Below are 24007 nucleotides of genomic sequence, written 5' to 3'. Positions count from 1 at the left end.
TCTGTCTTTCTCAGGTTTATATTCCCTTTGAGCATGGGGATAAATTCAATCCATGTCCAAGGTGCCCTTGGAGACTCGTAAGTATTACAGCCCGTGAGCAACCCAAGTACTTGGAAATAAGGGAGCGGCTGGGAGTGGCAGTGTTTGGAGACATTGTGTTCAGTGGGTTGTGTCAGCCCCTTCCAAACTAAAAGCCTCCTCCCAGCTGAAGTACATCTGGCACTTGGGGTGTCGTAAGTGAAGGTTTTGTTGCATAGGGAGAATGAAGAGGATCCATGGAAAATCTTTTTCATCAGATGGGATCTTCCACAGGGTTATACAGAGGCATCGTGTGTATGTATTGAAGTGTCATACAGGAATTTATTTCTTAGTGTAGATTGTTGCTTAATACATAAAAGGATAGGTACTTGCACCTTAAGGGATGTCCTTGTGGAAACCAGTTGGATGATGACGTGTAAAGAAAAAACTTCAGGAGCAATTATGGCAGAAGGAGTGGTGAAGTGGTAGTCTCATTACAGGCGTTGAATGGTTGTTCATATTCTTGTGCTCTTGGAAGCTTCTTGACTTTGGCTTCATGGCCCTAATTATAAAACCAAGTTGAAGTAGTAACTTCAATGTCGTACCATGCCAGAAAATAAACCCTTCTTGCATTGTGTGGATTTAATTTCCAAAAATTGTTTCCAGATGCAGTCTTTATGTGGTGCTGCTCTTTTCTTTTGCTCTCATTTGTCATTTAAATAGCAAAGGTAAATTTTCTTCAAGGTAAAATTGAATAAATTTGGCAATGCTAGTGTTATAAAAAAGAAAAGAAGATAAAAAAGCAAACACACAACAAAGCATTCCTTGAACAGCAAATAATTTTTGTTCAGACGTTTTTCTCAAAGATCTCCTCCAGACGTTCTTCTCTATCTGTCTCTCTAGCCTACAGTCCAGTATTTGAAAGTGATTTTTAGTAATGGAGAGAAAGAGGAAAGCAGACAAGCCATTATAATCTTGCCTCCTGTTGAACTTCTCCAGTGAGGACTACTCGGCATCCAAGAATAGTTAAGCTATTGTCTTCTCTCTGTTTTCCTGCCCTCAGGGTGCCCATTTCGCAGGGTGATATTTCCTCCCCTTTTGATGAGAAGCTCCTTGTAAAGTCATTTTTATATGTCTTGGTGACAGTCCTCTATCCGTACCCAATGTCTCAGTAATCCTGGGGAGTTCAGAAAAGCCCACTGTAAATGCTGATATTGCTGTTCCCTGTGACACTTTTCTTTCCCCTGCACCTGAGATCCCTTAGTCATTGTTTTCTCATGAAGGACGATTGTGCTTAGGTTTCTGCTTGGAGCATAAGCTCAAGTTAAACTGCTAGTTAGTGATAACTAGCTGGATTTTCGGACATGCTGGCGTGACTATTTTGGTACTTGGAAAATTGTTGTACACTGTGTTCTGAAGCTATTTCTCATGTATCTGTCCATGTTGTATTTTTGGTCTGCCTTACATTTTCTGTTTATTCCATTACGTGTGTATCTCAGCCTTTAGGAGTACACGTGTTAAACTTTGGATCTAGTCTTTACTCCACATGTGCTCAAATCCCTGAATTATCAGGAATTTTGCCTTGAAGAGGCTACCGAGGTTGATCCCGCAGCATTAACATCTGCTGTCGCAGTCTGTTGAGCTGTGCAGTTAGCCTAAGTGCGACTGGCAGCTGCCTGCGCCAGTGGTGAGGTTGTTTGGTTGTTCAGCCCCTGTCCAAAGGTGCTTTGCCCCATGAGTTGTCAGCATGGATGAATTTTGAGTAGGTAACCCTATCGTTGTTGTCCTGTGAGTTGCCACAGTGGATATCTGATACTTAAACACTACAGGCCTTGCCAAGAAAGATTGGAGGGTGTTCAGCTCATTAATTGGTTGTGGTAGTAGGGGCTGTGAGGAGAACCGATAAAATCTGCAAAATGGGCAATCCCGGGATGCTCTCTGAGGATGGCCAGAACATGACTGAGATCCATAGAAGAAATCTTTATGTCCCAGTGATGAATACCAGTTTCCAATGATCATTGCTACCTGTAGTAATCATGTGCTGGTACTGTGGGTTCAAGCTTTGAGTAGCATCTCTGATCAGATGGACCAAGCCTCACACTTGCATGAGATCTGGTTGCAGCCCTGGCCTCAACATTGTCTTTCTGTGTTCTCTTGGATAGTTTATATAAACCTTCCCTTCTCTGACTTCACTATAGAAAAATTACACCATCATTTGTCAATCCACTACATGGTGCTTTGAGTGCCACTAGTGACTCACTGACTTCTTTCTTTAATGTTTAAAGGTACATTTTCCCACCACAAGTACTGTAAAGCTTTAAGATTTTGGGGGACTGGGATTCTGTCTGTGCATAACTGAAATATCTAGAAGCATCCCAAAAAATCTCACGCTGTAGAGCTAATTAGTTTCTCCTGGAAAAAATAATCAGTTAATCAGTTGGCCAATTAAGTGGAGCATGTGGAGTTTCCAAAGTAGATAGCTTTTAGGATGCACCGTTTATCACAGTCTGTTTGTGAGGACAGACTAAGCTGTCTGTTATTGATTTCTAACTGTTAACTTTGTGGGAAATACAGAATAAAGCTTCTCTTTCAGCAACGGTGATACTCACTGGTGAAAACGTGAATTGGGTTTTGGGGAAATGGCTCTTAACCACACTTAACAAGTTTAGCTCTCAGCATCGTTACTGAATTTCACATCCTTTCACAGAAGCCCTGCAGCGCTTTATGGGCTATTGTTGTCTTCCTTTAAGTGATGCTTTTTGCCCTTATCCTCCTTAGCAGAACGCTGGAATTCTGGAAGGGCCTTTAGTGGCCCTTCAGGTAACTTAATTTCAGACAAATAATAATTCATGACTTTGACTTCTGTGTGCACATTTGCTATACAGCTCTTATTACTGCCCTGTTTCTTAACTTCAGCTCAAAGATTTATGTCCTATAGTTTTGACAAAGGGGGTGAGATGAGGTAGAGAGCATGTTTATTCATATTTCTTTAATCCCACATATTTATTTCTGTTAGCTCTTTGATTTAAACAGCAGAAGATTGAGTGGTCAAAGGTCAGGCTGAATGGGGTGGAGTTTTCCCACAACTGCTGATGGCTTACTGATCCCACTGTTTACATATCCAGTCCCTCTGACGAGGACGATGTGTTCAACAGGAGAGCTTCTACTATTTCGGGAGTGTGCTTAGACTGAAGCTCTGAATTCCTCCTTCAGAAACCTTTAGAAAATAGTTGTTTGCAATGTTAGGATGCAGTGAAGCCAGCACTCGGAGATGTCTCGTTGTTAATTGATCTCAGAGCAGCTGTGTGTACGCTGAAAGCTAAGCACATGTTGAAGTGGTCTTGTGGTTAAGGTCTTGAGGCATTTTTGCATAATGGACATTATGCAGGGTCAGGAGCAGGAGATGGAGTCGGCCAGTTAGGTCACCTTATAGGGGGTGTCCAAAGCACTGAAGGAACCCACAGTTGGAGTCACTTTGAAAGAATTGTCTTGCCTTGGAAAGCACAAGTTTTCCCATATAAATAGGGATTTACTTTTTCTATGAGTACATTGCATGCAAACTGGTTGTGTTTGTTTCCAGTAACAGTGTTTTGTATAGAGCTAGGTTATCTCTGGTAGAGAATGTCTTAGAGTGGAAAAATCTACAAGTTAGTTGCTTGTTTTCACACTGATGTAGATTTCTTTTCTTGGCAAACGTCATGCTTTCCTTCTTTTGTTGCCACAATAAACTCAGTGTCATCAGTACACATGACTGAGGATAAATGGCAGTCCTAGGCCAGTTACTGTGTGGTAAGATCAATTTTGATGGACTTAGCATCTTGGACAAAGATAGACTTTTCACCTCCAAGATTCAGGGGTACAACTCACTGTTCTTTGGTTAATGAAGTGGAAAAAGTGCTTGTGTGGGTGAGTACTGTAGAATGTTTTTTTGATAATTTGCAGTATGAATGTTTTTGGCAGGTAGCGCAAGGGAGCAGGCTTGCTATGTATGTGCCTAAGATGTCGGCAGCTTGTAGTTTGCCAGGTGGCTGTACTTGTTCCTGTTTGTAGTCTCCAGTGAAAAGTAACACGGAGCAGGAATTTAGCCACTGGAGGCACTGCAACACAGAACTGTTCTTAGCTGGATGTCTTGTTTTAGAGGAGCAATGTGTCGAAATTGTATTATTGTAGACACTTAAAGACAGACAATAGCTAAACTAAAATTAGGAACCTAAGTCTGAGCTCAGTTGTACTAAGCTGAGCACAAGATCAGTGGGGGGGCCAAGTGTATTCAAATCATCTTTTCCAGACTCTGATGTGAGTGGAGCCCAGTGGAGGGAGGACACTTCTTGAAGAAAACACCTCTGCTCCCCAGAGTGATCCCTTGAACCTGGAGGTGTGTGGCCTGGCCAAACCATGGTGTCGGGATCTGGATATACTTGTTCAAGCAGTGTGAATGTGGCAGACAAAGGCGAGTGCTTGGCTTGTCAGGCTGAGAAGACAGCATGCTAGTTTACGGAAACACATTTTAAGTTTTTGAAGCACTAGAATAAATAACTTCTTGATAATTATGAATGAAAACTGTCTCATTAAATCTACATTAGCAGCTCTTGTTTTCAAAGACTGATTATGTTCCTGTTCTGTAGGGACCAAGAGGGGAATAGCTGACGCAGTAATAAGCTCAGTTAGCAATTGTAGTTTTGCAGGGCTTGTGTGTATCATAGAATCATAGAATGGTTAGAGTTGGAAGGGACCTTAAAGATCATCTAGTTCCAACCCACCTGCCATGGGCAGGGACATCTCCACTAGAGCAGGTTGTTCAAAGCCCCATCCAGCCTGGCCTTAAACACTTCCAGGGATGGGGCATCCACAGCTTCCCTGGGCAACCTGTTCCAGTGTCTCAGCACCCTCACAGTAAAGAATTTCTTCCTAATATCTAATCTAAATCTCCCCTCTTCCAATTTAAAACAATTACCCCTTGTCCTGTCACTACATCTCCTGACAAAGAGTCCCTCTCCGGCTCTCCTGTAGGCTCCCTTCAGATATTGGAAGGCTGCTATGAGGTCTCCCCGGAGCCTTCTCTTCTCCAGGCTGAACAACCCCAGCTCTCTCAGCCTATCTTCATAGGGGAGGTGCTCCATCCCTCTGATCATCTTCGTGGCTGTCCGGTGGACCCATTCCAACAGGTCCATGTCCTTCCTGTGTTGAGGACTCCAAAGCTGGACACAGCATTCCAGGTGGGGTCTCACGAGCACAGAGTGGAGGGGTAGAATCACCTCCCGCGACCTGCTGGCCACACTTCTCTTGATGCAGCCCAGGATGCGGTTGGCTTTCTGGGCTGCCAGTGCACGTTGCTGGCTCATGTTGAGCTTCTCATCCATGAGCACTCCCAAGTCCTTCTCGTCAGGGCTGCTCTCTAGCCATTCTCTGCCCAACCTGTATTTGTGCCTGGGATTGCTACATCCCAGGTGCAGGACTCTGCACTTGGCCTGGTTGAACTTCATGCGATTTGCGTGGGCCCACCTCTCAAGCCTGTCCAGGTCCCTCTGGATGGCATCCCTTCCCTCCAGTGTGTCGACCATGCCACCGAGCTTGGTGTCATCGGCAAACTTGCTGAGGGTGCACTCTATCCCACTGTCCATGTCTCCGACAAAGATGCTGAACAGCACTGGTCCCAGTACTGACCCCTGAGGAACACCACTCGTCACTGGCCACCAATTGGACATTGAACCATTGACCACAACCCTTTGAGTGTGGCCATTCAGAGTGCCATTCATTATGCAGTGGACTGGGGAGATTGTTAGTACCAGTTAAAATAATCCTATCAATGCTAATAATACTCAAATCTTGTTAATTTTAGGCAATTAGTCCATGGATTAGACTTGAATTTGATTCAGTTGATTAGAAGATGTGGGGAAGTCCTACCCAGAGATGAAGGACTGCTGTTGTACACTTCTGATGTTCCTTACATACCACCAAGTACAAAACTGGAAGTATCCATCAAAAATAAAATCAGGGAAAGAGGACACAGAGAATAATCTAATTTCCTCCAAATCTCTGAGAGACTAAGACTGAATGTTAAAAGGCAGCCCTTGTTGATTTTCCACAAGGCCAATTAGGTTTTTTTTCCACCTTAATACCCAAAAATAGCTGATTATTTCCGTGGCTTATTTTCATCAAAAAGCACAGGTATTTTGGAACTAAAAATAAATAGTGCAATGGTTTCTGGTTTTCTGCAGAAAAAATACAGTTACATAACAATTCCCACCTCTCTAGCAAAGACAGAATGGCAGACCTCTAGCTAAATCAGTTATGCTGCTCTGATGAGTTTTCCAGGTCTGGCCCTGAGGAAACAATTCCTTCATCAAGGAATGAATCACTGCAGATTCAAAGGCCATTAATACATCTTCCTATATAGAATCATAGAATTGTCTAGGTTGGAAGGGACCTTTAAGATCATCTAGTCCAACCGTCAACTTAACTCTGATAAAAAAACAAAACAAAACCCATCAGTAAACCATGTCACTAAGCACTATGTCCACCTGTCTTGAATACAGGGGATGGTGCCCTTCAGGGATGGTGCCTCAACCACTTCCTTGGGCAGCCCATTCCAATGCTTAATAACCCTTTCAGTGTAGAAAATATTTCCTGATATCCAGTCTGAATGTCCCCTGGCGCAATTTGAGGCCATTTCCTCTTGTCCTATCACCTGTGACTTGGGAGAAGAGACCAACCCCCGCCTCTCTACAACTTCCTTTCAGGTAGTTGTAGAGAGTGATAAGGTTTCCCCTCAGCCTCCTTTTCTCTAGGCTGAATAACCCCAGCTCCCTCAGCCTTTCCTCATAAGACTTATTCTCCTGACCCTTCACCAGCTTCGCTGCCCTTCTCTGGACCTGCTCCAGCACCTCAATGTCTTTTTTGTGGTAAGTGACCCAAAACTGGACACTGTACTCGACGTGGGGCCTCACCTCAAGTGCCGAGTACAGGGGGACAATCACCACACTGTTCCTGATACAGGCCAGGATGCTGTTGGCCTTCTTGGCCACCTGGGCACACTGCTGGTTCATATTCAGCCAACAGTCGACCAACACCCCCAGGTCCTTTTCTGCCAGGCAACTCTCCAGCCACTCTGCCCCAAGCCTGTAGTGCTGCATGGGGTTGTTGTGACCCAAGTGCAGGACCTGGCATTTGGCCTTGTTGAACCTCGTACCATGGGCCTCGGTCCGTCCATCCAGCCTGTCCAGATCCCTCTGCAACGCCTTTCTACCCTCAAGCAGATCAACACTCCCACCTAACTTGGTGTTGTCTGCAAACTTAGTGAGGGGTGCATTCGATCCCCTTGTCCAGATCATTGATAAAGAATATGAGATAAATGATGTGAGAAAAATAATCTTAATTAATCATCAATTTTAGATCTAAATATTGCTCCTGTAAACCTAAAGAAATAAGAAGGGAAAGGCTCTTCTAGAACCTATGGGGTAATCAGCCACATTCATTTGTATTCATTATCTTGAGTTCTATTACTTGAAGATTTTCATGGCCGAAGCTGTGTATTAAAATGCAGTATGTTAATGCAGGAACAGAATATTTTAGCAGAAAACTGTAATTAAAAAAGTAGCTGACCCAAGGCACTCGCTTCATTGACTTTCTTTCTGCTTTTTAAGACCAATTCTCATAATAAGTACTACAATATATGGCTAGAGTAATTCTTCTTGTCAGTAGAAGTCACTGTATCAGTTTAATGAGAAATCATTAGCATAAGAAGTTTAGAGATTTTGATTTTGTTCACAGCAGATCCAGTGATCAGCATTTAAATCCAGTTTTCGGGGGGCTGGGGTTTTGGAAATATTTTGGATGTTACTGAACGAAGTATGTGAATGACAATAGCAATTTTGTAGAAACTTTTATGCTGACTAATTTGCTGAAAGTATCTATACAAACATGCAAACAATGCATGGAGGTGTTCTTACAGGCACCAAGACTGATGCTCTGTGGCTGGGAGAGCAACATGGGGTCCTGCTTGGGTGTGGGTAGTGCGAAGCAGCAGCAGGACAGTGATGGGTGAATGGAGGGCACTGCTAGAGCAGGGGTTGCATTTAGGATTTGAAGGGGGGAGTATGACTTGACTTGAGGGAGGGTGAATGATACAGCAGATAAATGGGATCTGCTGGGAACCAGCTCCTGGGGTAGGGGAGGGTAGTCCAGGCTGGAAAGGGTTTGGGAGTCAAGGTTTTTGGTGTCTCAAAGCACATCCCCTGGGGCTGTTGGGAAGCTTGTCTCTGGTGCACCTCTCACGGCTGTGCCTGAGATGCTATACCCAGCAGCATCATTTCCTCACCTTGGGACTCCTCTTCTACTCGAAATCCAGGCAGCAAAACTCCCTTCAACAGCAGAAGGCAGAGAACTGGGAAAGTATTGCTGGTGGCTAGGGAAATAGGAGGGAAAGCAAATTTAACAAGTGTTTCACTATTAATTACAGCCTTGAATGATGTTTTACAAATATTTTTGGTAGCTGTTGGATAGTTTATATACTAATGGAGTAGATGGAAATCATGTAGAGAAAAAAAGAATGATTTGCAATTTATAATTACTGTGAAATGTTTTGAATTGATAATATGTGGGAAAAGATTTAAATTTAGTTGCTGCACTGAAATTATGGAAAGCTTTGCAGGCAGCTGGGTTTACATTCAGCAACAAGTAGGTCGTTGATACTGAAAAGACAGTCACACGTGTCTGGCTAAGTATTTTCTCAAGAGGAGGTAGAAAATATACCCCAAAGAAAAAGGCTTTGGGTTTCTTGCCTGGCTGCCCATTTTCCCACAATATTTTATGCTCCTTGTACACAGAAATGACCAGAATAGCTACTTTTCAAAGCAAAGGGGGAGACAAGAGAGTGTGAGGTTAAGGCTGAGCAGAGGGCTACATGGTTCTCTCATGAGAGCAGCCATGAGACCTACGTGGTTGTGCATGCAGCATAAGCTTCTCAGCCTAGTGAGAACGTCCTTTGGCAAAGGACACTAAAAGATAGAAATAAGAGAGCCCAGACTCTCCTGGGTGTGTTATCTCAGGGGTCTGACTCATGACTGTTGCTTGGTTTTGTTTTAGTTTTGCTTGAGGTGTCCAAGGTTGCAGAAACGAGACAGAATAGAGGCAGGACATTCATCTGCCGTCACGTGTGCCCCACAGGCATGCTGACCAATCCCAGGCTCTCCTCCCACCACTGCTTTGGAGACTTCTTCCCCTTCTCCTCCCACATAGGCTGAGACTCTTTTTTTGCCTTTTTATCCCAAAATTCCTCCTTTATTCAGGATATCTCTTAAATCCTGGTGAGATCCATCCCACTTCTGGTTATACAGAACTTAACCAGGTGCTGGAGCTTCCTATGAAACCCCTCTTTCCATATATATCTGTTTTGAATATGTATATGACACAACCAGATACTACCTCCTTATAACTGTTGCAAGTTGCTAAGACCTGGAAGGCGGTTTAGTAGCTGCAAATGTCACTCATGAAAACTTGATGTATCTAATGCTGCAATCAATCAAGTCGCTGTATGGCTCAGTATATTTTATAGCTCAGTAGGGAACTGAATTGTGGGAAGGGATAATATGTTGTGTTTTGAGGTTCAGAAGAACATGAATTGCGTTTACATAAACATATCTTCTCTATTATTTATGTACTTGTGGAATAGCCAAAGAAAACGTACTCATTCTTTCTTTTTTTTTTTTTTTTTTTTTTTAAATGTAATTATTCCACAGGATCCTTCAAACCAAAAATGTGGAAGAAAGAAAACAGTGTCCTTCAGCAGCATGCCATCAGAGAAGAAAATAAGCAGCGCCAGTGACTGTATCAGCTTTATGCAGGCTGGGTGTGAATTGAAGAAAGTTCGTCCAAATTCCCGGATTTATAACCGGTTTTTTACTCTGGATTCTGACCTGCAGGCTCTTCGTTGGGAGCCTTCCAAAAAGGACCTTGAGAAAGCCAAGCTTGATATTTCTGCTATAAAAGAAATTAGACTAGGGAAGAACACAGAAACGTTCAGGAATAATGGACTTGCAGACCAGATTTCTGAGGACTGTGCACTGTCGGTAATTCATGGTGAGAACTATGAGTCCCTTGACTTGGTTGCCAATTCAGCTGATGTGGCCAATATTTGGGTATCAGGATTAAGATACTTGGTTTCTCGTAGCAAACAACCCCTGGATTTGATGGAAAGCAGCCATAATACCCCACGGTTTGCCTGGCTAAAAACTGTCTTCGAAGCAGCAGATGTTGATGGTAATGGCATAATGTTAGAAGATACCTCTGTGGAGCTAATCAAGAAACTAAACCCCACCTTAAAGGAATCAAAGATTAGATTAAAATTTAAAGAAATTCAGAAGAGCAAAGAGAAACTGACAACACGAGTAACAAAAGAGGAATTTTGTGAAGCATTCAGTGAACTTTGCACAAGACCCGAAGTTTATTTCTTGCTTGTGCAGATATCTAAAAACAAAGAGTATCTAGATGCCAATGACCTCATGCTGTTTTTAGAGGCCGAGCAAGGAGTGACCCACATAACAGAAGAAATGTGTCTAGATATTATACGCAGGTATGAGCTTTCTCAAGAGGGGAGGTTGAAAGGTTTTCTTGCAATTGATGGATTTACTCAATACTTGTTGTCCCCAGAATGTGATATTTTTGACCCGGAGCACAAAAAAATTGTCCAAGACATGACACAGCCTTTGTCACATTACTACATCAACGCATCCCACAACACATATCTAATAGAAGACCAGCTCAGAGGACCAGCTGATATCAATGGTTATGTCAGAGCTTTAAAAATGAGTTGTCGGAGTATTGAACTAGACGTCTGTGATGGCCCAGATAATGAACCCATTATTTGTAACCGTAACAACATGACATCGCCACTTGCCTTTCGAAATGTTATTGAGGTAATAAACAAATTGGCCTTCTTTGCTTCAGAATACCCCCTTATTCTCTGCTTGGGGAACCACTGCTCGGTACAACAGCAGAAGGTAGTGGTACAACACATGAAAAGGATCTTTGGAAACAAGCTCTACACTGAGGCACCTTTATCCTCAGAAGTCTACCTCCCATCACCTGAGAAACTGAAAATGAAGATCATTGTGAAGGGAAAGAAGCTGCCCTGCGACCAGGATATATTAGAAGGAGAAGTCACAGATGAAGACGAAGAGGCTGAAATATCACGGAGACTGTCAGAGGACTTCTCAAGGGAACCGAAGCTGATCTGGCTCTGCAGGGAATTGTCTGACTTGGTGTCCCTATGCAAATCTGTCCAATACAAAGACTTTGAGACATCCATGAAAGCTCAAAATTATTGGGAAATGTGCTCCTTCAGTGAGGCAGAAGCCAGTCGGATTGCAAATGAATACCCTGAAGATTTTGTCAACTACAACAAGAAATTTCTGTCCAGGGTGTACCCAAGTGCTATGAGGATAGACTCGAGTAACTTAAATCCTCAAGATTTTTGGAATTGTGGTTGCCAGATAGTGGCAATGAACTATCAGACTCCAGGGCCCATGATGGACCTACACACTGGCTGGTTTCTACAGAATGGGGGATGTGGGTACGTTCTCAGGCCTTCAGTGATGCGTGATGAAGTGTCTTACTTCAGCGCAAATACCAAAGGCATTGTTCCAGGGGTCTCTCCGCAAGTCCTTCATGTCAAAATAATCAGTGGTCAGAACTTTCCAAAGCCCAAGGGTGCATGTGCAAAAGGGGATGTCATAGACCCCTATGTCTGCATAGAAATACATGGGATTCCTGCAGACTGCACTGAACAAAGAACTAAAACTGTTCAACAAAACAGTGATAACCCCATTTTTGATGAAAGCTTTGAATTCCAGATCAATCTACCAGAGCTGGCCATGATCCGTTTTGTTGTTTTGGATGATGATTACATTGGGGATGAGTTCATAGGGCAATACACCATCCCACTGGAGTGCTTACAGCCCGGATACAGGCACATACCGCTGCGGTCTTTTGTTGGTGATATCATGGAGCACGTTACGCTCTTTGTTCACATTGCAATAACCAACCGAAGTGGAGGTGGGAAGGCCCAAAAGCGCAGCCTCTCGGTGAGGATTGGAAAGAAAGCAAGGGAGTACACCATGCTGAGGAACACCGGTCTCAAGACTATCGATGACATCTTTAAACTGGCAGTGCATCCGCTACGAGAGGCTACTGACATGAGAGAGAATATGCAGGTACAACACTTTCATCATGTGCATTGGTGTGTCCTGAATGTGGAAGTGAAGGTCCTACTGTGAGCTGCCGGTAGGGCAAACTTGCTGAAGCTGGTGGAAGCTGGTGAAACTTCAGACCCACAGCTGTTGTCAACCTTTAACTGGACATCAGAGAGCTGATAGTTAGAGGTGTTAACAAGCAAATATGGGATTAGCCAGAAATGTTTTAAAAGTCAATATGCCCTCTCCAAACACATACTTTAGTGGTTGTTTTTGTATGAGAAAGCAGAACATTTGTCCCCCCAGGCCTTAAAAACTTCATTTCTTCACTCATCCTGGAAAATATCAGCAAGTCTTTGTTTTGCTAACTGAGTGAGGGTTATGCTCTTAATTTTCTTGTCTGGGTGAGTGTAAGAAAGTCGGTGGATGTGTCATTAAGGTCTTGCCTACACCAGAGACACCCACTGTGCAAAGAGCAGCAGGTTTCCCCTAAGCGTGTGTTGCCACTGTTGGCCCAAGGGCTACAGATGTTCCATGTAGGCACTGAATGCCACTTGGATTGCAATTTCCTCCCTGCTAAATAGCTGTGTTGTCTTGGCTGGCTGCGGGCCGGCACAGACACTGGTGCCTTGCCTCGCCTCAGGGGTCTCCTGGCACTGTGTCTGCCCACCCATGCTGCCCTGAGAGCAGCCGGAGCTGGCTGCGACCAGGGACGTTGAGGACCGGTTGCACAGCACCATCATGACTGCCTGGGTTAGACCTTTGTGGTCAGCAGGAGGTGAAGTGGCAGCGAGGCCAAACAAGAACCAGGCTGCCCAGTGCTCTCCTCCTCGTCGGGGAGACTCTGCTGGTTCAGTAAGGGACAGCTCAATTTGGAGGTCCAGGCGCTGCCTAGAAACAAAACTGAATAGCATTAAACAACCAATTTTCTTTAATAAATAGCTGAAATCAGCCATAACTATCTCCTTGGTAAAGATACAGAAACAATTCATTTTTCTTTCTTGAAAACAAGAGAAAAACACATAGCACTTCATTGACCCCACTCTTCTGGACAGAGTCTAAAGCAAATTAGATGTTGGCAGCTGGAAAAGTTTACAAAATGACATAAGTTTTAAATCACTCCCAAAGGAATAGTCCAAGCATATTTTTAAGAATGGGAAACTCTTCCCAGCCTTTCCTTTCCTGCAGGCTTTGAAAATAACTACTTTGAACCACTGACTCCACCTTCTGTTTAGGTCAGGCTTATGTATGTGAACTATATAAAAGAAAATACACTGAATCTGACTTAGAAAAAGCATTAATGTGCCTTCCAAAAGAAATTTCAGTACAAGATCTTCTTCTGGGGAATGCTTTGCAAAGGCACAGTGGTTAGATTTAACTCTGTGCTAATGTATTTGATTAATGAGAAAACCCTCTATTAATCAGCTGGGCATTTTCTGGTGACTGTGTTTTCAGCAAGATGTCTGTGGGAGCATTTACAAGGTAGGGGTTGTTTTGATACTCTCTTGCTTAGATTTTCTGCGTCTTGGTCACTCATTGTACGACTCAAGAAGCTAAATGATGAGGGCATGTCAGTTGTACATCCATTGACTTGATAAATAAATAAATCCTGGCATGTTAGTTTGGTTTGACCTGTATATCCAGTATTGATTTTCTTACGTGTGACCTATGAAGGGGAAAGAGTGTTTGTGTTTCTTTATGATGTGGTAATGCAAGGCTGAAAACAAAGTGTTTTTTTCCTGCTTGCCTTTCCCATGGGAAATCTGAGGTCTGTTGAACTTGTTCTTGCTGGAGGATGATAATGATGGAGAACGAGGTGATTACAGCATCAAAAGTAATTGGAGTCTGAACAGTTGGGAAGAGAAATTGCATTTTAGGCTGATGGTTTAATATGCTGGGGACCAGACCTTGTCCCCGTTGGGGCTGGATTTGCAATGCAAAGTAGCTGCAGAGCTGGCAGCTGGGATACCTGGGCCTGGGGAAAAGCTGGAGCTGGCTTGAGGAGCTGAGAATGGGGCTGGCTGGGAATTCCTGTGTGCACTGGCACTCCAGGGACCATGGGGAAGCCCAGGGGCAGTGGAATAGCACTGCCTCACATCAGGGGAGAGAGGCCGGCAAGGGGGACCGAGTGGCAAGTAGCAACGTGTGCTCAAGTATTTCTTTTCCTTCCTCCAGAATGCCATGGTGTCCGTCAAGGAGCTGTGTGGGCTGCCACCCATTGCGAGCCTGAAGCAGTGCATCCTGACCCTGTCCTCACGGCTCGTGAGCAGTGACAACGCACCCTCCGTTACCCTCTCCATGAAGGACGCATTTCCATACCTAGAGCCTCTGGGGACCATGCCCGATGTGCAGAAAAAGGTCCTGGCAGCGTATGAGCTGGTAAGTGCCTACCGCTGCTACCGCTGCCTTTCCTCACCTTCCTCAACCTGGCAGGCGATGCCTGCTGGCTTTCGTGCACCCAAACGTTTCAGTTAAACGAATGAGGCTCTTCAAATGACTTAAGTTATCCAAAATTATCCTTTAATGACCAGAATCATCTCACACTGGGCTTTTTGTTGTTTGGTGGCTTTTTTGGGTTTTTTTCCTTTTTTTTTTTTTTTTTTTTTTTTTTTAACATGGTTGTGGCTAGTACAGGTTGGCACTTGAGGAGGGACTTTGTTTACAAAAATAGCAGCAGCAGTTCAGCATGTACTGAAGTCATTGGCTGTTAGTCGTTGTCCTTGAGAAGTGGCAAGATTTGAGCACTGCCCTTCGCTTTCCTCCCCATGGCAGAGGGCAAGGCCATTAGACAGGGAGCTGCAGCGTGGGAGTTCCCTGGCAAGGCTGAGCTGTCCCCTTCCCGATGCCTTTCAGCAGCACTGTTAAGTCCCTGCCAAACCAAGTCAGTGTTGCTCTTGGGGAGGGCATTTGCAAAGTTGGAAGGGAAGTTTTAAAATGCCCGTTTTTTAAAACGAGGAAGGAGAGGGCAGTATGTTAGAGGAATACTTACAAAAGCGTAGAGAGGTGAGTGCCAGGTGAATGCCGCTGCTCAGCCTTGTATGACATATGTCACTGCTGTGGGTGACTGAGCTACAGCTGTGTGTGACTTCCAGCAGGAGAAGTTGCTGCCACTTTGTGCTTCTTGGGCTATTGGACCGCCCCGTCGCTTCCCGTCCTTGGTAGACAGTCTGCGGCAACTGGTTGTGAGCCGCATCGTTTTGAGAACTCTGGCTTAAATATTACACTGCAGCAACCAGACTAAATTGCGATGCATTTTCAGTGGACAGCAGTTATTTCTGCAGCTTATGTTCATAAGGAATAAAAAGGTGAATAACTTTAGGGGGATCAGATTGCTTCCGGAGACCCTGAAGTGTTGCAAAGAGTGATTGCAGCTTTGACCAGCTATGCAATGTGCCAAACGCTCGCCTCCTTTCTGTCTCATTTTTTTTGCTCTTGTGACACACTTTTCAGGAGAAAATCAGCTTGGGGGAAAGAGGGAGACACTGATGTTGATTAGAAGAGAAATACTAAAAATACTCCGAACTAAACCTTGGGTTCCTTCCAGAGTAGTTTACATTACTTGAAGGTGATTAAGTTGTGGTAATAAAATACCAGCTGTAACAATACCAGCGCAAGGATTTGTAAATCCAGTTGATTGCCTTATTTTAGATTGGACTTTTTTTGGATAGATTTGTTACATGGTGTGATATCTGTCTGAAAGAGCAAATACCACATAAATAAGAGATTTTTCTGTCTTTGGAGGCCTGCTTAATGGATTTTTACCAAAATGAATGTGTCACCTCTTATCTTTGTAATTATACACTGAAGAGTACACATGGGACGTTTCAAGGCTCTTTGTGCTTTGGAAACAGTTTTTCAGTTTAAATAGGTGAAAGGCCTCTTTCAGATGAGACAAAAACACTTGTATAACTGTTTGCTCTCACGTTTGTCTCTGATGGAGGAAGATGTACCTCGAATATCAAGAGACAGTACAAGGAGTTTAAAATAAGAGAGTCTGAAAGAGAAGGAATTGTTCTGTGCCTATGTAAGGGTTGATTTGAGATGTAATTCTGGTTAATGAGAACGTGATACTTTCAATTATTTTTACCCGCTTTGTCTGGCTAGGACTGCCTCTTTACTGAAACTGTTTGCTTCTGAAAAAGCAAAAGCTGGATTTAATAAATGTTTTTGCTACATTTTGGATATTTGCCTTTTGGGGCAATGCCAGCAGCAGAATATTGAAATCAATTTAGCCTTTTCTGTGTTAAAAAAAAAAAAAAAGTGAACTGTCTCTATCAATCTTGATACCTGAAAATATGGTGTGGGGAGGCGTTTGCAGTTTTAATGTTGAGAAAGGGCTCTTCCTTGCTATGGTGTTTGAGGTGACTTGATATAATCCAGGGTGTATTTCTTTTTAATTTTTTTTTTTAATGTGCAAATAAGAGATGTTGGTGGAAAGCAATATGAAGAATTTTAGCTTTATTTATTTATTTATATTCAAGATATGCTACAGTTCAGCCTTTTAAGTTGTTGATAAATATGGCTTCACGGATCTCAATCTACAAGTGCTTGCTGCATGTCTTTAATTCCCCAGAAATGTTTCTTCACCTCAAAGCACTTTTTTGGGTGACTAGGCCTGAGAGCAATTTTAAATGCATAAAATAAAAGATGTTGATGTTGGCCTCTCTCTTGTATGAATGGGCTGTACTTCTTAATTCCTTTCATGGTAGAATGGAAAAAAGTTTGGCCCTAAATCTCAGAGTGGGAAGCTGTGATTCTAGGTCTGCCTCATTCGCTGGGCTCCACAGCACAGGTAGTGTGGATGCCGGGCAAACCCTCCCTCGCCATCTCTGAAAACACCACATATTTCACATTCTTTAAAAAGTCTGCTTTGAAAATAATCTATGATAAAAACAGCCCTAATGTGTTGAATTTTTTCCCCCTACTGGAAATTGCCAGCTGAACATACCTTTTTTTTCCACAAGGAAAGTATAAACACTGTGTTTAATGGGGCATAGACAGCACTGACAGTCCAGGCAAATGGAGGTGCAAGTGCTCAGAGACCCACCACAATGATCTGGAAAACAATTAACTGTCTGTTCCCTCCTGCTTGGCCTTTGTCAGCAGACACGGTAGACAAAGACCAGTTTGTGCAGTTTGTTTGTTTTTTCCTGGGCAATTAATTTTACCATTGTGTTCTGCATTAAATATTTTCTTTTGAGAGAGGCCTTATTAGAATAAAATGTGATGTGTTTTGTTTAAGGAACCAGAATGATTTTTCAAGGCTCTATTTATTTTTTTTTTTTATGGTGGCATTGCAGTGGTTTAGTGGAACTCAGCTGTTGCCATGTCTCATGGAGGAAGAGGCTTCATTGATGATACTGGTCTTTATGGGAGTTTATGCAGAGGAGAGCAGGAAAAGGGATTTGCTGAAAACAAGAAAATAAGGTGTACCATTGACAATACACAGAAAACATTTTTTAAAAGTATGCCAACCACCAGAAATACAGTTTAGAACAGTTTATTTCGACTTACAGCTTTGTTGTTATACCATATAGATTATGATGGATGGATTCTGGTGACATTGTCATTGATTCCCACACATACATCCTAGGATAGTGTAGTGTGTCACTTACCGAGCTGTTCTTCAGACCTTTCCTTTCCCATGGAAGAGGACTCTCCCTCTCCCCCTTTGCCCGTATGCTCCCCATTGCCAGTGGCCAGGCATGGGAAGAGGCTCACTCAGGTGGGCAGCATGTGTCAGTGTGTCTTATAACCCGTCAAACTGATGCTGGTGTTCATTGATCACACCTAAAAAAAGGCGATACTCAATGTGAAGAGAAGGGACAGGGCCCAGCTGCACTTGACAGATGGTTGAATTATTCACTGCAAACAGTTATCCTGTGAAGTTAGGATTTTTTTTTTTTTTTGATTGACAATTGTTCGGAAACAGATTGTGGTTTCTGTCTCTGCACAATATATTACAGTGCTGATGCATGAACTCAGGGACACTCATGCACTTTGTTTTTCAGTTATTGGTTCAGCGTTATTTTTCCTACAAGATAAATGATTGAATCATTTGCAAATCCAAAGAATAAACAAGTAATAATAAATGTTCTTGGTTTTACCCAATCTCTTGTCTTGTGTGCATACAGAAATTTTTCTAGGAAAATAAAAGAAGCTCCCCAAGTATCTTTACATGGTTTTGAATCATAGAGAACAAAAAGTTTGAACAGAGAAGCTATTTATTATATAAACTCACGTTGGCATTAACGTTTTTCTCTGTATTCAAGCCTCTTGAATACACTGGAAGCCTCTTGAAGCCACAGGAACCGATCTTGTTATTTTGGAGGACAGCGTGTCTGTAGGTACTGTTGAGAGACGGCAAGTTAGTTAAGAATGTCTCAGGCAACACAGAGATGGATTGAGGGTTTTTGAGAAAAGAAGTAATATCCGTGATGCTGCTGGGGAATAAGCCTGTGTATTTAATGGCAGTGTTTTTATTGACACAGGTATTGGACCATGCACACTAGCAAAAGTTTGCTGAGGTGTGTGTGAAGGGGAACTGCTCTTTGTCTGCTGTTCTTTCAGATTCAGTCTTTTTGGGTTTCTTTGTCTTGATGTAGTCATGACAGCTCTTTATTCCCAAGGAGAGAATCCGTTTTCCCAGTTTATGTCAATGCAAAATGACTAAATAGATTTTTGTGAGCTTTTCCACTGAAATTCCTATTTCAGCTGGGACAGAGTCATCCCCAAAGGAAAGTTTTTCACAATTCTCTGAGCAGCTGAGGACAAGGGATATTGCAGAGCAGAGCATCCACTGCCAAGGAAGTGTCATAATGCACTGACGTCAAACAGTCCAGTATATGGACATTGTCTTGAATTTGTATCTGTTTTAAAGAGTTTACCATCCAAAAGATAGACTGGGAAAGCAATTATCCTTTTTTTTTCTTCACTTCTTATAATTCTCTCTGCTATTTACCCACCACTCTCACAGTTTCTCTCTCTGATAGCCATGTCCTTTAGTCCCTTCTAAAGTAGGACCTGAAAATAGTCAGATCAGAGCTTTTCTTACAGAATGAAGTTTCAGTTGGGTACTTTAGTTGCTCTGTTTTAGCACAAGCATATTGAAAGTTGACCCTTTCCGCTTTTCCTCCACTGCTTCTTTTTTATAGAGGGCTGGTCTTCATGCACCACATGACATCCTGCAACACGCTGGCACCATATTTCCCCAGAAATATTTGTAAGTAAGAATATGAAATAGGAACTTAAGGTGAATTTTATTCAGTTGCTTCTGCAGTTTGTGTCAATAACTTATTTCAGATGTTTCCAGCTGATGTCACCATCCCTGATAACTGTTCCTCTTACTGGGCTCTTTCAGGAAAAGGTTCAGATACAGAAACCTGGCTTGGAGCATATTGGGACAGAAACAAGGCAGTCTGGTGGCCAGTGTTTCTTCCTATGTCCTCACACCATGTGCACATCCTTTTTTTGCAAGACTTGCTGGCACATGATTGATTGCCTGGCTGTTTCTTGTCCCAAATGTCTGCAAGAGATGCTCAATGCCAAAGAGGGAATCCTGTTCAAATTTTCATGAGCTCAATTTGCGCTTCAGATGTTTTTCTAAATTGGTTGTATTTTGGTAGCCTTTTTTATTTTTGTTTGGTGGTAGGTCTGGGGTTTTTTTGTGTGGTTCTTTTTTGTTTGTTTCGGGTTTTGTTTTTTAGCAATAGAGGCACAATACAATATTCCTTACCCAGGCAAAACTCTTCATTGTGCATCAAAGGCACAGGAGATTGGGACAATGGCCATGAGGAGACACCTGAGAGAAAGCTTCTTTTTGGTTTGATGTTCAGTCAATTTCTGTTCTAAACTTTGGAATATTTATGAGAGGATTCTTTGAACTGTCCCTTTTGTATCATTTATCCTCCCAGCAGGAGCAGTGCTTTAATTTGCCACCAGGAGTTTTTCCTGTCTTTTTTTTCTTTTTTGGTGACACTCTGCTGTGTTAATTTCCTCTCCCCTTTTCAGTTTTTATAATAGTTTGTAATAAAAGGAAGAAATTGGTCTCTAACACAGGAGTTCATTAAAATAAAAAGAAATAACATTTTTTGTTCAGTTTGTACTGATGCTATGATTAAACTGCCTTTAGTACAGGCAAGAAATAAATTCATTTCTTTTGAGTAAAAATGTGACATCCTCAGTGTTAAGATATTTTAAATTTCAGTTCAAATTTACTTATCTTTGTAATTAACACTTAATGGAAGTGACGAAATAAAGTATTGTTCTTTTTGCGAAGCAATGGGATTTAAAATTTCATATTGCATGCTATATTTAGAGACTTAAGTGAGGCAGGTCAGTTATATTTTCAGCCCTTGGTCTGTTCGACTTCTTGAGTCTCATATATCAGACAAGGGAGAGCTCCTGGGTTTGTGCCGGCTCTTGCTTCCCATGCTTTTGTGAGAAATCGGCATGACTGTAACAGGGTGCTTCAGGTAGATTGAGATAAATCAAGCTTAGGCTTCTTGCTTTCAGCATTGCATGAGAATATTTAAATTAAATGAACTAGTTTACAGAAAAAAGACCTAACCTATGCAGATGAGGCTTTGTATTCCTCATTCCCATTAGTTTATTAAACCTGACATGTACTTCTGGGACTCGTGCCACGTGCATCTTTTGTCAATCTGAACAACCCCTTATTCATTTCTTGTCGTGAGAGCATTTCTGGCACTGCAGCCTCTCCAGGAGGGTTAGCACCTCCAGGACTCACAAAAATCCTTGTGCCCCTGCTCCCATGGAAACATGGCAGGGGTCCCTGATGGGAGGAGCAGGGTGTTCTTTGTTCCCATAGCGCACCGAGCGAGCGAAGAAGGGACCTTGTGCCCTCCCTGTGGGTCTCAGCCCTCAGGACACAGAGCCCAGTACCGAAATTAGCAGGATCCCAAATGATGTCAGGGTGTGTGGTAGTTTGTTTCTCCCGTTCAGCCTTCTTCGCTTCTGCTTACTCTATTAGGTGTATACTGTTGGTCAGCAAGGTATCTTTTTAAGTCCCTATACTGGAATCAGGTTTTGTATGCTCTCACTCTTACTTTTGTCCATTTCCCCCTCCTCTAGTTATGTTAAACTCAGTAAAGTTTATCATCATCTTTCTGACATGGGAAATGCAAGTTGTCCTGAGCAATTCTGCCAGCTTCAGCAGCTACCAAAAGTGTCCTCACTGACTCCAAGTGGGCCCAGATACCACCATCCATCCTCTCAAGGTCGCTTTTTAGTATATGTTGCTTGGAGGTTAATCCCCTGAAGCTCAGTGTTCAGGAGTTAACACTTTGATGGAGCATGAGTTTCCTGAGGGAGTAGGATGTCTCTCGCTTTTTGAGAGGTGCTCACCGAAGCGAGTTGCCGTTTGGGAGCTGACATTAAACAGCGGCCTGATGGGCTCCAGGCAGATGGCTGGGACTTACACAACTGCCTGAGAGCGCTGCTCAGTGTGGGTCTGAGCAGAGTAAAGGTGCATGGAAATTCATGCTGCAAACATCAGAAAGCTAACTCTTCACATTTGAGACAGTTTGGTGGATTTTGAAACATTACTGGCCAAACCGGGCTTGAAAATCTCGGGGTATAATATGATTTATGGGGTTACCTACCCAGCAGAAAATCTCACAGCCCTTCATGTTGTGTTTAGGTCTTCTGGTTCTTGTCTTGGCATCGCAAGAAGTAGGTGACTTCCCCAAGCAGGGTTTTGGATGTGATGCCAGCTGGAAAAGCAGGGGACCATTCAGGCTGGGAGACCATGGACTCATTTCACAACCAGTGCTAAAAGAGAAAAAGGGTGTCTGGATGCCATGACACAAGGCTGTGAGTGGGAGCTGTTGATGAACAGAGCCACAGTAGCAAAGTCTCCCAGGGGCTGACGGATGGGATGAAGCAGAGGTGTCTATGGCCAACATGCTGCATCCCTTGCCAGCATCCTCCACTGCAGCCCAGGAATTCTGCCAAAACTGTTGCCTGCTCTCCTGTGTCCAGCTTGAAATGATGTGTGGGGTGCCAGTTTCTAGCTGAGGTTCTCACTTGCTTTTACCTTACATTAATTCCAGTAAACAGTTACTCGTAACTTAGCTTTTTAGGTGATCTTTACAATGTTTACTTAGTAAATATACCCCAAAGTGCTACCTTGTGTGTAAGTGAAAGTGTACGAGAGGGGAAAATATAAAAAAAAAAAGAAAAGAAAAAGTGGGTCTTCAGATTAGTTTGGGTTTTTTTTGAGGATTGCATCAGTTCTGTTGCCAGGATTTGCACAGAATCTTTTCAAGAGCATCTAGAGAGGCGGGGGTTGGTCTCTTCTCCCAAGTCACATTCGACAGGACAAGAGGAAATGGCCTCAAGTTGCACCAGGGAAGGTTCAGACTGGATATTAGGAAAAATTTTTACACTGAAAGGGTTATTAAGCATTGGAATGGGCTGCCCAGGAAGCACCATCCTTGGAGGTATTTAAAAGACCGTTTGACATAGTGCTTAGTGACGTGGTTAAGAGATGTGGTTTTTTTGTTTTTATAAGAGTTAGGTTGATGGTTGGACTAGATGATCTTACAGGTCCCTTCCAACCTAGACAATTCTATGATTCTGTTGTGATGTGCTTTAAGAAAAGAAAAAACACCACAAACAAAAAAAAAAGCCAAACCAAAGCAAACAAAAAAACCCCCACACGCTATGCTATAATTTTATTCCTGGCTAGCAGTTACTTGCTGTTGTACTCTTATCTGTATGAATCAGTCTCTGGTTCTTCAAAGAGAACACCCAGGCTTCGTCCCTGCACTAGTCCATCGTTATGATCTTTCACCACAGCATTAGCAAGCAGGATCTCGTGCCCACTGAAACTGCACACATGGTTCTTGTTGGGAGCAGAGTCTGGCCTGTCATGTAGAGATGCTGCACTTAGGTCCTGCACACTGTGTTATCACAGGTGGCGAAGACACCACAGGTCAGCCAAAATCATAGATCGTAGTTGACCCAGGGTGCATTATTTCTACCTAGTGCATAGGTTCCTAGAGGAACCTGTGAGGGGGGGGATTCCAGGTGATGCACTAAGGGCATCCTCTAACCCCAGTCACCGAGCTGAGGAACTCTGAATCCACTCTCAGGATTTGCCATGGGACAAAAGCTGCTTCTTTTTGTCAAGATTACTGCCGAACAGGAAGACAGGAACAGGTTAAATTCTGCTATATGATCTGGTTTTAATTGTTTGTTCTTGCTGAGCTGTGAGTAGTGTGACTTTGATGTCAGCATCAAAGGAGTGAAGGGCTGCTCTACCTACTCTGCAGTAAGGGAAAATTGACATCCTGTTGCCACTTTTCTTTTAAAAAATGAATGTAATACCTTCAAGTCTGAGAATCCTAAAACAGGCATGCTAGAAACTCCTGCGAGTGAGTCCAGTAGTTAGAGGAAGATATGGTCAAACTTAGATTACCAAATTGCATGATTCTCAAGCTTGATTTTTTGTATGTGGTAAGATAATTTTCTGTGTCCATATATATATGTATGTATGTGTATAAAACTCTCACAAGTTAAGTTGTACTTTAGAGATCTGAGTACAGGAAAATTGGGCGCTTCAGATACCCTGTCCCAGTTTAGATGCATTGACCGCGCTGGGCAAAACCTTGCTGCTGGGTAGGAAGTAGAGGCACAGGCCCATGGGGGTCCAAGCCTGAGGTGATAGGGTCCACAGGGTGCAGTGGCCATGGAGATGCCGGCAGTGCCTGACTGGACCGGGCAATGTGGGCACTGACTCACGGGCCCCGTGCCTGCATGTATGGTCTCTGGCTGCC

The 24007-nt window shown here is 43.1% G+C and overlaps 1 protein-coding gene across 1 annotated transcript in view; it reads left to right on the top strand.

Moving 5' to 3' along the window:
* The window catches only part of PLCL1 (phospholipase C like 1 (inactive)), a 208774-nt gene that overhangs the window by 155857 nt on the left and 28910 nt on the right, over positions 1–24007 (top strand). The window contains exons 2-3 of the mRNA XM_074145356.1: positions 9756–12227; positions 14382–14585. Coding sequence (XP_074001457.1) covers positions 9756–12227; positions 14382–14585 — 2676 coding nt within the window. The remainder of the gene's footprint in view (positions 1–9755; positions 12228–14381; positions 14586–24007) is intronic.

This window comes from Numenius arquata, chromosome 3 (genome assembly GCF_964106895.1).
Source record: "Numenius arquata chromosome 3, bNumArq3.hap1.1, whole genome shotgun sequence".
In the NCBI taxonomy this organism is placed as follows: Eukaryota; Metazoa; Chordata; class Aves; order Charadriiformes; family Scolopacidae; genus Numenius; species Numenius arquata.
Note: the sequence above shows the minus strand (reverse complement) of the source record. Positions and strands in the feature narration are given on the sequence as shown.